We start from the raw sequence: 14195 nt of genomic DNA on the forward strand, positions 1-14195 counted from the left end.
CATGTTCGTGTTTTGAAGGTTAATGCCCAAAGTCAAGCAGACAGAAGCCAAGTGCTGCAAGGTTTTCCAAGATTAGGACCGATCCCTTTCGCAGAAATAAATGATTCCTGCCATGTGCAGTGATTTTGTGCAGCGCTACTCACGGCTGAGTGAGTGCATCAATACTGTAGCCCTTACATGCTGTACATACTGATGACACTGTGTTAACTTGATTGACTGAGCAGTGTACGGGAGAAGATGCACCTGCAAGAGATGTACAGACATGCAGTTTTAGTCTGGTTTTGAAATATTTATTTTTAGATTTGTTTTACTTGAAAATCTCAGTTTTAAATTCCATGGGTTCTCATGTTTCTGCTGCTAAGGTAGAGCAAACAGTTATGAATGCTTCTTTGTTGTCAACATTGTTCTGGATTTTAAAGGTGCATCTTCTTTATGCTTAAATTAAAATATAGGGAGATTGAATGAGAGAGAAAGATGAAATAGAAGAGTGGTAAATTTGCAGCTAGTTGGGTATTATTATCTTAAGGAGCTTAGCTGAATGAAAGGGGAATGTTTTGTGTAATTCACTTGTGAGCAGCATTTTGTGTTATATTTTTCTGTTTTGTTTTGTTCTTTGTAGGCTTTGAGACAGCAGCAGAAAAGAAGAAATGGAGTCTCAATGATGGTAAACAAGACTGTTCCTCGTGTTGTTTTGACACCATTAAAGGTGTCTGATGAGCAGTCGGATTCACCTTCAGGTAAATAGCTACAGACTGACTGCAACAACAGTTTCTAGTCAAAGAGCCCTCCCGATGAGGTGAGAGCTATCGTGCACAAAATTAGGATGTTGAAAAATTATTATGGTGTTCCCACAAGATGGATTATGTTTCATTTTTTAAACCAATTTTATTAATTCCAAGAAGGAAGATTTTAATTTCAGTGCTAGGAGGGAGGGGAGGGGAGGATCACGAGAGAAAGACTGTGTCTAAAAAAAAAATTAAAATTACAACAGCTGCTTTAAAGGAATGCAAAGTAGTCTTTTTGGATGCTGATTCTTAATGGGAGAGCTACGTTTTGGCATTCCGTGCCATCAGGGAGCCAAATAAATAACCATCACAACTCCTCTGGGAGTGCGAATTACTCTCATACTCCTGTCTTGCAATAACAGTTGTCTTTTTAATAAGATTTTGTGTTCTGGCACCATCTTAATCACCACAGTGCAACCCTGACCTTTACTTTCGGCTGTTACATGCTTCACTGTGAATGAATCGTGCAGAGATCTGTGTCACTTTTTATTGTAGGTTGGGTTCCCCCCCCTCCCGACGTGGGAGAAAATTAACTTACCAAAGGGAGGGTTTCCCATTCTTCCTTTTATTTCTTTGTTCCCTTATAAAGGTAGTGTTATTATTTTTAAAGATGCCTCTGCTATCAGAAAAGAAGCTTATTTATATTGGATTAGCAAACGTCGTTATTGACTGTTACATTGAAGAAACTTGTTTTCATCACTTAATGGATTTATGAGCTTTTGCTTCATTGCTTCCAGTGACAGGGAATCAACTTGTCAGCAGAAAACATAACCTTTAAATAGGGTAACAGATAAAGATGTCACTATACGTGTTTTTTCTTTTTTTCTTTTTGTAAAAAAAATATATATCTAGCTTTGTTTTTGGTTTTTTCCCAAACCGGGAAGCATTTCAGTATAACGTTTGCTTTTTTAAAGGGTCTGAATCTAAAAATGGTGAAGCAGACAATTCTGATAAAGAAATGAAACATGGGCCAAAGTCTCCAACTGGAAAACAAATGAGCCAGCATTTAAAGAGATTAAAAAAATCTGGTTTAGGTGAGTAGGTCTCTAAAATGTCCTTTTCTCTCCCCCCCCCCTTCATCTTTTTACTTTATAGAATACATTAAAAAGGCAAAAATTCACTATAATGAATTTCACATTTTCTCTCTTGATGTTTTGGATATTTTTTTCAGTGCACAAGAGCTTCCCTTGTTGTGTTCTTTTGTCCCTTTGAACTCTGCAGGGGTGTCCCCTTTGGGGGCACCTTTTCCCAGCAGGCCATTCTGTCACAACCTTTTTCAATCGGGCAGTCTGTAGCTCCCCTAAATTGGCCATTTTGGAGCCAACTGTTTCTTGCTTCACCATCTTTTCATGGAGGACTATTCTTACTTTTCCCCCTTTATCTTTTTTCATTATTTCTCAGCGTATTATTAACATATTTCTCAGTCACATTTCTTGTCTGACTTTGGCTTTTCTTTCTCATTCTTTAAAAGTATAAAATAGCTCAGATTATATAGTAAACCAATATTTATATTCATTGTTAGACTTTCAAGTGTTGGGTTCCCTCATCCTTTTTTTTCCTTTTTTTGGCTAAATTATATATAACTTATTTATCCTAGGCAGTAACAAAATATCTCATTAAACAAATAAACAGGCAAGCGTTTTTGCTTTGTGTTGGATTATTTATAGTCATACTCTGCATTTATTCCTTTCTTAGATTTTTGTTTGCATCCTAATTTGATATTTTAAAATATTTCAAAAATGCTAATTTTATAATTGCTCCTTATCCTTCTTAAACTTAGGGCCATTTCATAATATTATCTGATGGTGTAACTGCTCCCAATAAATTAGCAATATGCTCTGAAAGAAGTTATTTCTCTTTTAAAATTGCAGTTTTCTATTGCTGACATCAGTATCTTCCTTATTGTATTTGTTTTTCTTCAGGTTCTCTTCCTATCTTTTTATTCTTTGCAAATGAATTCTGAATTATATTTTGATTCTAAAAACAATTTTTGCTTGATGATTAAAGCTGTGGTAAAAATTGTTTAACTGTCATACATTAAATACAGAATTTACAATTCTTCCCATCCATCTGGACAAAATTAAATCTTTGTTTTGGCAACAAAGCTCTTTCTAGTCTCTGTCTCTCATATTCTCTCTCTCTCTCTCTCTGTCTCTCTCTCTCCCTCCCTCCCTCCCTCCCTCCCTCCCTCCCTCTCCCCACGCACACCCATGCAGACCCATACAAACATGAACTGTGCCGATTTACTCTTTAGTTCATGCCATTGTTTTAATTTAAGAGTCTTAAGAAGCTGCAAATGTGAAAATGTCCATTTCTGGCTCAGTGGTTGATAAGCTTCATTGTATTATCTTTTTCAATGTAATTAAATAATCAAAACGTAGCATCTATTCTTTTAAAAGACCAGAGTTAATGATTTATAGAATTTTGTTGACTTGTGTTTAGATGTTTATTTTTTAATTATAGCTTAGCAGAAAAAGGAACAAAAGAGTAATATAGAACTGCCTTTTTCAAAAATGAGATTTTTTGTTCAGGTGATATTTTTACGTAAAATATTTTACATAACAACAAAATCCCATTCTTTGACAGCTCTCTGTCTATAAAATATGATTCAGTTTCCTTCATTGACATATTTAGCAGTTTTTTTTGAGTCTGTCTGTGGTAGCAAAAGAATGGGTGGATCTGAAGAGTGCCATAACTTCATAAAGTCTAACTTGGAAGCACAATTAATGAAGGGGAAATGGGAAAAATTTTGTTCAGATATTTAATATGCTTTAAGTATTAGATACTTAATATGAGGATTTAAATTAGCTGACTATAAGGCTTAAGTTACTATGGCTTCTAATGTAGGACCACAGAAACAGGAAGGCCATGCTTATCTTCCCTACATTTTCTTCCTCTTTGAATCCCAAGAGCCTTCCTGAAAAGTCCAAAATTCCTGAAAGATTGGCATGCATTAAGGAGAACTAGAGCAGTGTTTTTCATCCTTGGCAATTTTAAGATTTGTGGACTTCAACTCCCAACCAGCAGCATATCTTAAAGTTACCATGATTGAGAAATGCTGCTGTAGGGCAAGGCTGGAATTATTCAACAAGAAATTTATGCACATTTCTCCTCTCTCAGACTGCCATTTCTGATTTGGAATCAAATCCCACATCCTGACCACCATAGCCATTAAGACATAATCTCAGCTGTTCAGGAGTAGTTACTAGCTACGCTTCCAGAAAGGCATTCTGGGCGCATAGCTGGTGAGGAACAGAACCAGGAAATTAGAGAGGCAGTCAAGTTTATTTTCTTAAAATGGTTAAAATAAAGCAGATTTTGAAAACTTCCAAAACACAGAAGCAGGCATTAAAATTTCAAATATTGTTCAGTAATGCAAATTGAGATTTAAAAAATCTGCTTTACCTCTACGCTGATACGATCTGAAGTCTTGATGGGGACTGTGATGTCTATTGACAAAAATAGATATTTGGCCCCTAGTTTGATGAAAACATCACTCTCTTTTGAGGCACTTGTGAAAAATGCAATTTGGTACATTCAGTTAAAATTCAGCTGTGACAATCATTAGTAAGATAAATCTGTCAAGTTGTAATAAAATACATTCTAACCCGTAGTGTAACTACCCTTGGCTTACTTGTTACAGTTGTGCTCATACCATCACCAAAACAGTATTATTGAATTGCAAGAGGTGCAGAAAAGGGCAATCAAAATGATGAAAGTGAATGAGTGTCCTTCATATGAAATAAAGTCACATTTGTGACTAATGAGTTTAGAAGAAATTGAGTAAATGGGACATGACAGAAATGTCTAAAATTGGGCACAGTATTAAAAAAAGTGGAGTAGAACGTAGGGCCATCTGATGAACTTAGATAGTTAAAAATTCAATTAATATATTATAGAATTTGTTAACACATGGATATAGTGACATCTGGCAATTTGGATGATTATAAAAAAGAATTTGACAAATGCATGAATCATAAAACTATCAATAATTTCCAGTCTGGATGGTTTTGTATTGCTCTCTGTCTAGGAGACTGCATATCTCTCAATCCCAGTTGCTGTGGATCACAGGGAGGGAAATATTGCGGTACTTGTATTCTGCCTATTGCCTTGCCACAGGCATTTAACTGGGCATTGTGGGGACAGAATGCTAGATTAGGTAGCCACAGCTGCTTTTTATAAATGAAAATGTGGTTGCCTTCCACTTAAAAACCCCTTTGAACACAACTCTCCTTGCCTAATCTCATTAAAAATAAGTGGAACATTGTATTTTTATAACTGTTGAATTGTGATACTTGCAGTTTTGAAGATCTTGTAGCATTTCAAGGAATAATTGAACCATCAATCTTTGCTGAGAACCATTTTGTGTTTATATAGTATTGGGATAGCTTGTTATAGTCAAAATGATTAGAATTCAAAGAGGTCCATGCAGGCATAAAAATACTTCTTTGTCTGGGAGAAGTCAATTTGTAATTTATGTATAGCTAGTTGAGCTTCAGGTTATATGAGGATATCTGACTTAAACTTTTCAGGCAGTGGAGAAGACTCCCTAAATTTTGAACATCATCAATACAACAAACACAATGTGAGCCACTAAAAAGTAGAACTCTCTATGCATAATTCTGTACTCTAGATAGTGTACAGCATCGCAAAACAGCAATATAAAACAATTACAATGTTAAAACATTAAAAACATTGAACATTAAAAATTATAAATAAAATATAAAAATATCAATTGATATAAAATGATAAAATGGATGCAATAAAACTACAAAGCATGATTAAGACATATGCATTGCTTTGCATACATAGCATCACTGCCTGGAACTGAGAACCATGTTTTCATTCAAAAGTTTTTAAAATGCACGTATCAATGCAGAAGTATTGTACCTTTGTTCAAACAGAAGCATTTTCCTTTCTTCTAATTTGTTTTAACTGAATACATTTTTTTCATATAAACGGGTGAGGCAGGCTTTCAAAAGTACAGAATTCAGCTTCTTGGGAAACATAATTGTTTTAAAAAGAACCTTTTTCTAACAGTCAACATTTCCTGAGAATGGTTACGATGTTGATAGGAACAGGAGAACTGGCTCAGGTCTCCACATAATCATAGAGACCATTTGCCCCGTTTTGTGCCCAATTGTTATTTTCTTTTGAACTACAGACTGTGTTGTGACTGTAAGATAAATGTCACTCCCCACCCCTACTCCAGATGTGTATAGCACTCTGACATCTTGAGGGAAAGATAGATTACAAATGTAATAAACCAGTACATCAATAAATCTCAAAACTCAGGGCTGAATAGAATTTCTGTGGGCTAGATGTTGTCTTCATTTTTAGCTATTATTAAGTACTAGAATTATTATCTTATGAGACAGCTTGATGGCATATGATACCACTATTCTGCTTAAACTAAGCATTTCTGCTCAGGTTCTTGTAATTTTATATAAGCTATCTTCAGTTTCATGAAGGACAGAAGAAGGTAAATTAGTGCATCTAATAAATTATTTTGAAAGTTAAATTAAGCAAAATGAGAAAACGTATTTGCTGAGCTTTTATTGTTTATATTATTGAGAGAATATGGTTTTAACGGACACAAAATTTTGATTTTGTTTTAAGATTCTGTGCCCTCCATCCGCAACGTTTAATTTGCATCTTGGAGTTGCATAAACAGGACTTTAAAAAAAAACTTTTTAAAACAAGGAACATGTATAATAATAATAATAATAATAATAATAATAATAATAATAATAATAATAATAATAATAATAATAATAATAATAATAATAATAATAATAATAAATATTTATTTCTTAGCCGCACCCTCTCCCGAAGACTCGGGGCGGCGTACAACAAAACATAGGAAATAAATATATCGACATACATATAACAAAACATATACCAAGACATATATACGACATATACAAGGAGGAGGTGAACTGATAGATAAAAACAAGTAAAAACACAATGTTTAAAAACCCCTAAATAAATTGAATATAATTAAAATACCCCAAATAAAAAAACCCGTCAGGAGCGATATAGTTGGATCAAAGTTGAGCCAGGCCAGCAACTTGAAAAAGGTGGGTCTTGAGCTTTACACGAAAGGAGCGGAGGTCAGAGGTATTCCTAATATCCGGGGGGAGGTCATTCCACAGGGCTGGGCCCGCCACAGAGAAGGCTCTACTCCTAGGCGCCGCCCCTCGACACTGTCTGGTGGACGGCACCTGGAGGAGGCCCCCTCTGTGCGAGCGGATTGGTCGCAGGGATGTATGGGGCAGAATACAATCCCGCAAGTAACTAGGTCCTAAGCCATGGAGCGCTTTAAAGATTGTTATCAAAACCTTGAAACGCACCCGATAGACCACAGGAAGCCAGTGCAGCTCGCGCAGGAATGGTGTCACATGGGAGTACCTAGTACTCCCCATAATTACCCGCGCGGCTGCGTTCTGGACCAACTGTAGCCTCCGGGTGCATTTCAAGGGAAGCCCCATGTAGAGAGCGTTACAGTAGTCCAAGCGAGACGTCACCAGCGCATGAGTGACTGTGCGTAAGGCGTCCCGGTCCAGTAGGGGGCGCAATTGGCGCACCAGGCGAACCTGGTGGAACGCCCCCCCTTGCCACGGCTGTCACATGGTCATCCATGGACAGCCGGGCATCCAGGAGGACGCCCAAATTGCGCGCCCGCTCCACGGGGGCAAGTTGAATGCCCCCGATGGCCAATGATGGAATTAATTGGCTGAACCGGGGAGCCGGTACCCACAGCCACTCCGTCTTGGAGGGGTTGAGTTTGAGTCGGTTGTCATCCATCCAGATCCGTACGGCTTCCACACACCGGGACATCACTTCGATGGCCTCGTTGGGGTGGTTCGGGGTGGAAAAGTACAGCTGAGTATCATCAGCGTACAGATGGTATCCCACCCCGAAACCACGGATGATCTCACCCAGCGGCTTCATATATGTGTTGAACAGGAGTGGCGAGAGGACCGACCCCTGTGGCACCCCACAAGTAAGGGGGCGTAGGGTCGACCTCTCCTCCCCTGCCAACACACGCTGCGTCCGGCCAGAAAGGTAGGAGCCGAACCACCGCAAAACGGTGCCCCGGACCCCCAACCCCTCCAGCCGGCGCAGCAGGATACCATGGTCGATGGTATCAAAAGCCGCTGAGAGGTCTAATAGGACCAGGATAGAGGAACAACCTCTGTCTCTGGCCCTCCAGAGATCATCCACCAACGCGACCAAGGCCGTCTCCGTGCTGTGACCGGGGCGGAAGCCGGACTGGCGCGGGTCTAGATAATCATTTTCCTCCAGATGCCGTGGAAACTGGTAGGCCACCACACTCTCTACAACCTTCGCCAAAAAGGGAAGGTTGGAGACAGGACGATAATTGGCCAGCTCCAAAGGATCCAGGGAAGGCTTCTTGAGCAAGGGTCTCACCACCGCCTCTTTCAAGGCGGCCGGGAGAGACCCCTCGCTCAGCGAGGCGTTCACTAGGTCCAGGAGCCAGTCTCGTGTAACCTCCCAGGATGCCAGTACAAGCCAGGAGGGGCACGGGTCCAATAAACATGTGGTGGGTCGCAGTCGTCCACGCATTCTGTCCAAATCCTCGATGGCAACCAAGTCAAACTCCTCCCAGGTCGATTCCTCAATACTCGCCACGGACGTCTCCATTGGACCACTAACAGGGACCCAATCCTTCCGAATTTGAGCGATTTTATCCTGCAGATATTTCCCAAATTCCTCTGCTCTACCCTGTAGAGGGGCCTCCCGCGGCCTCTGAAACAAGAGGGAGCGGGACACCCGAAACAGGGCGGCAGGGCGGTTCTCTGCGGATGCAATGAGAGTGGCACAATATTGGCGTTTGGCCACTCTCAATGCCACAAGGTACGTCCTTAAATGGGCTCGTGCCTGTGTTCGATCAAGTTCGGAACGAGAGGATCTCCAACGACTCTCTAGACGTCTCTTGCGGCATTTCATCACCCTCAGCTCCTCGGTAAACCAAGGGGCCAGGGTGGATCGTTGCCGCCGGAGAGGCCGCAAAGGCGCCACCCGGTTCAAGGCCCCGGAAGTCGCATTATTCCACGCGACCACCAGGTCCTCTACCCGGGGGCGGGTCAAGGTTACAGGAGGTGGCCCAAGCTCCGTCTGGAACCTATCTGGTTCCATCAGGCGCCTGGGGCGGAACCATCTAGTGCTTTCCGGTTCCGCCTCCCCGCAGCGGGAGGTAGCACCAGGGAAGTCAAGACGAAGGAGTGAGTGATCTGACCATGACAGGGGAGTGATGGTTAAGTCCCCTCCTCCCAGATCACTCAACCACTGGCCAGAGACAAAAACGAGGTCCAGAGTGTGTCCTCCCTCGTGTGTCGGGCCCTGAATCATTTGAGTCAGGTCCATGGCTGTCATGGAAGCCATGAACTCCCGAACCCCCTCTGATGCTTCTCCCATCGATGGCAGGTTAAAATCCCCCATCACTAAATGTTTGGGGGTCTCAACCGCCACCGATGCGATCAGCTCGAGGAGTTCAGGCAGGGCCGCTGATGTATAGCGAGGAGCCAGGTATACTATCAGCAGGCCCAACTGTCTCCCAGGGCCCCATTTCACAACAAGGGATTCACATCCGGACGTCTGTGGCGCAGTAGACTCCCTCGGCTCTAAGTCCTCCCGAATAATTACTGCCACCCCACCGCCCCTTCCCTGGGCCCGGGGCTGATGAAATGCTCGGTAGCCTGGTGGGCACATTTCCACGAGGGGAAGACCTCCCTCGTGGCCCAACCAGGTCTCCGTTATTCCCGCGAGGTCCGGCTCCCCCTCTAAAATTAGATCGTGAATGAGGGGGGCCTTGTTAACAACGGACCTTGCATTGTATAACAACAGCCTCAGGCCCTGGGTCTGTAACTCTTGACCACCTAGACCGCGGGGATTGGTACAAGCGACCGGGTGTAACCAGCAACCACGGTCTCCCAACCGACTATAAGTTCTTAATCTGTCCTCGTATCTGCCCCTCCCTGCGACCGTTGGAATTAAAGAGCCCTGTATAGGAATGATATCCTCCCCCTCCTCCTCCCTTCCGCTCCTTCTGCTCACGACCACACCTGGAGGCCCAGCTCTCACATCGCTCCTGATCTGACCCACCCGCCCCCCCACCCTGGAGCCCCCTAAAAAGGATAGAAAACATTTCATTAAAAACCCCCTAAGTTTGCGCTTCCTCCACCTCTCTGGGTTCACAAACCCGTCATCAAGGTGGGCCCCGGAGGGGGCAAAGGGCCATGCCTGCGAGAGGGGTGATTCCCGCAGCTGGAGCAAGTCCGACCTCGAGAAATAAGAGAAATAAGATTCTCATTAGGAACATTTACTATGTCTGATTTTTAATTCTATTTATTTTTAAGTTCTGCTTTTGGAAATTAAAAATAAATGAATCCAGGTTCTAATGAAATCCCTGTTACTTCCAGTGTAGACAACAATGGTTTTAACATTTCATGTGGCAGCTTGTTCCACTGATTGACAGTTTACATAATTATGATGTTCCTTCTGATACCCAGTTTACTTCCTTGTATTTTTTAACATTGCTTCTGGGTCTGATCTCTGGGGTAATAGGGGATAGGTTTACTCCAGTGTGACAAATTTTCAGACATTTACAGTCTGCTACGATGTTTCCCTTCAGTTACCTCTTTATAAAACACAAGTACATTCCTCAGAGACCTTGCTTTCAAAACCCATCACCATTTTGGTAGCCTATCTCTCAACTCACTTCAAGTTGTCACAATCCTTTTTGAATTATAGTGTCCAGAACTGCATACAAACAGTATTTCAATTGAGATCTCATTAGAGTGAAACAATTAACTCCCATGATCCATATTGACTCCATATTTCTGCTAGTGAATTCCAATTTAGAATTTGTCTTTTAAAAAATTCAGTACATTGCTAACCTTGTTCAGCTTGTGGTTGGCAAGATCAACCAGATTCTTTTCACATATATTACCGCAAAATCAGGGCTCCCCCATCCTATACTTGGGTCTTATGTTTTTCCTCCAACTGTTAAATTCTGCACTGTTTACTTCAGCCACTCAGGCTTGTTTAGATATTTTAAAAACTTTCTTTCCTCTGAAATATTAGTCACCCAATCCAATTTTGTGTCATCTGTGAATTTGATAATTATCACTTCAACTCCTTCTTTCAAATCATTATTATAAATATTGAATAACACAGGGTTCAGGTTATAACTGTTGTGCTTCCCTCCAACCTGCCTTCTCTTGAAGGTTATCAACTTCTACTCTTTTGGAATACAAAACAATGGTCTGATTCTTTTCCATACCTCCTTCCCTGGAGATTTTGAATTCAAGGATAACATGACCAATTTCCCAAAGCTACCAGGCATGGTTACTACTTCAACTAATTATTTCATGCCAGTGATAATTAGGTCTAAGATGACAAAGTCTGTGGTTCTTCCACTTTCTGGTAAATAAAATTGTCAAGAGAGGACAAACAGTTGTTGGATCTTTGATTTTTAGCAGAGCTAGATTCCCAGCTGATGTCATTATAATTAAAATCTTTACTATTAGTCTTTGAAAGATTGGTAATCTGACATAAAGGCTTCATCCATATATTCAGCCAGCTAAGGTGATCTTTAATAAATTTTCAATATCATCTTTATTTCTCCCTTCTGTCTCATTTTATTCTTGTACAAATGCTTTCAGTAGAGCATTTATACTCTGATTTCTGAATTTCTACACGAGCATATTTTTCCTTTACATACATTACCACTCCCCTCCCCGTTTTTGTTGGATCTGTTCCTTATGAATAAATTGTAGCCTTCCTGTGCTATGTGCCAGCCATAAGTGGAAACCATTAGGTCTCAGTTTTTGTGTTTGTCTTGTTAATTTAGGATCCTACTTCTCCCTATTTATTTTCCATTTCCTATGTATAAATTTAGAAACAATTGAGATTTTGACTGGTATTGGCTACAGAACTATCTGTGATACTCTTGAGTTTCATTCTGGCCTCCTGGCCTGTTTTCTTAGCTCTAAGGTTCAGATGCATATTTGTTTCTGAACTCTTGCCACTCTTCCCCTATTAGTTTAACACCTTCCTGATGAGCTTGGTGTGGTACCTACTCTAGCCGTTCTTCATGAAGGTTACTTAGACATTGTCAAAAAACAATGTCTAAGTAACACAGTGTGTAATGGATTATTGACCTCCAGTATCCTATTTTGTCTTTTATTTCTCATTGGTTCTTACTTTACCAACTCAAAGATGAAAATATAGATTTAAAAAAAGATTAATTCATAATTTTACAATGTGTTAGTGGCTTTAGTTCCTTCATGAAAGTGCACAAAGAACAATTTATAATGTAGTGTGATCTTTGCTGGTTTCTATTTTAAAACAGCTTTTATTGCGAGTTTATAACACATTTTATTGGTTTCTAACACATTTTGCTTAGCAACTGATTTTAACAGCATAGTTTGATGAAGTAATGAGACTGGAAGTTAACTCATTTTCTATAGTTAGGTAGTTCCTTCTATAAAGTAAAGCAACAACATTATTTTAATAATATGAAAAGAGGAAACAAAAATACTATGCACATGTGAAAAATAGTGTGGGGTATACAATACAGAAGAATGCTTTTAAAAGTGTTGGGAAAGAAAGTTCTCTTCTCCTTAACATGGACAGCTGCTATACTGTATGAAAAGTAAATGTTTTGAATTTTACTTATTAAATATAGCTATCCCTTCCTTTATTTGTGATAGAGTTAAATATGTTCTTATTTCTTTAATCCAGGACACTTGAAATGGACCAAAGCCGAGGACATTGATATAGAAACACCAGGATCTATTCTTGTGAATACCAACTTGAGGGCTTTAATAAACAAACACACATTTCTTTCATTACCTCAGCATTTCCAACAATACCTCCTGCTTTTACTTCCAGAAGTAGATAGGCAGGTGAGTAAAAAAAAAAAGGTACTTCATAGTGCTTTCACAGTAAATCTTTTTCAATACCTTGATTAATACTGAATAACATGAGTGATTCTTCACAACATATAAGTTGTGGAAATTGCTCTGATGGGCAGTAGCTGAAAAATCAAGGAGTATGTTTTAGGTGAAAAGGTCTAGCAGAAGGTTTTTGCCATGACAGCAAAAGATGAACTCTCTTCTAGATTGTTGTGTTTTGCAACCTAAACAAGGTAGATGAATCACTTTTTCTGTCATTTCATCCCACGACATACCTGAAACATCTATTAATGTCCATTTCCCTAAAGCCTTAACATTAATAAACATTAAACCTTAATGTCCTTTTCCCCACTTAATTTAGCTGCTTGGTCTCTTATTTCATCGAGAAGAAATACTTGCAAACCAATTGCATTAGTTTCATAAAGAGCTAGATAAGTTGCGATTTGAGATATGCAGGTTTTTATGTTCTTAGAGTTTGTTTTACAGTGCTTTCAATCTTAGATCAAGTTATAATATCAATAGAGTCGTTAATTAACAATGGACATGTATACTTTTGATACAAAGCCATTAGCTTTCAATTTATTATTTAAAGTGAACCTCTTGTGGGTATTACTCTGTCAGAATACTATATAACCGAAGGCTCATTTGTAAATTAATATTTCTCCCCACAAAAATGGAAGATGTCTCTTAAGGAGAGAGGACCTGCTGCAGGGCTAAGAAGGCAATCTCCAAATACTCTCCTGACTCCACACAATGTTCACTATATTGAAAAAAATTGGTAGACAAACTAGTTCCCTAGAAGATAACCCTATGAGCAGACATATTTCTCTTCCTTGTTTTTTACCCTGCTCTTTTGTATAATAGGGGACTTGGTTGTATCCCACTTTCCTTCTGTCAGTCTTATATGGACCTGTTGTATTTTCCACTGAGACAGGCACAGCCCTTATGGGACTTTATCCTGGATGTTTATCTAGGTTCATATCTACCCAGTGCTTTGTATATGTCACTTTTGTGCTATTTAGAACAATTAAAGAATGGAGGGGGGCGGGGTGGAGTTAAAAAATAAAATCTCTAAATCACATCTGGGTAAGAAAATGACATCATCTTAGATCTTTTTCGTTAATAATGACAGGCAGATGTGACAATATTCTTGACTTAAGAGAAAACATCAATGGTAAACTAATAGCAAAACACATAAATAGAATAAAATACTCCCAGAAACTTCTAAGATGAGAGTGAGATAAAAAGAAAAATCCTCTGGTCATGCTACTTTGTTATACATCCCTCTTGATCAGGAAGGCAAAAGAGACTGCCACTGCAGGGATTTTTTTTAATCCCCAGCTCTTATGTTATAAGATTTGGTAAATTATTTGCACAGTTATATCCATAGTTTTCATACCCTGAATATATCAATAGATATACGAATTTGCTTTGGATACTTAAATTCTCTTTGCAGTCAAGAAAC

At 39.7% G+C, this 14195-nt stretch overlaps 1 protein-coding gene across 3 annotated transcripts in view; it reads left to right on the forward strand.

The window, feature by feature from the left end:
* The window catches only part of ASXL3 (ASXL transcriptional regulator 3), a 136156-nt gene that overhangs the window by 95664 nt on the left and 26297 nt on the right, over positions 1 to 14195 (forward strand). For 2 of the 3 annotated variants that reach the window (XM_081950546.1, XM_081950545.1), the window contains exons 6-8: positions 620 to 737; positions 1700 to 1819; positions 12558 to 12721. In XM_081950546.1, the coding sequence (XP_081806672.1) occupies positions 620 to 737; positions 1700 to 1819; positions 12558 to 12721 (402 nt within the window). Of the gene's footprint in view, positions 1 to 619; positions 738 to 1699; positions 1820 to 12557; positions 12722 to 14195 lie in introns of those variants that run through there. The other variant, XM_081950547.1, reaches the window with a different exon arrangement.

The sequence above is a fragment of the Natrix helvetica genome (assembly GCF_964273705.1).
Source record: "Natrix helvetica genome assembly, chromosome: 4".
NCBI classification, from domain to species: domain Eukaryota; kingdom Metazoa; phylum Chordata; class Lepidosauria; order Squamata; family Natricidae; genus Natrix; species Natrix helvetica.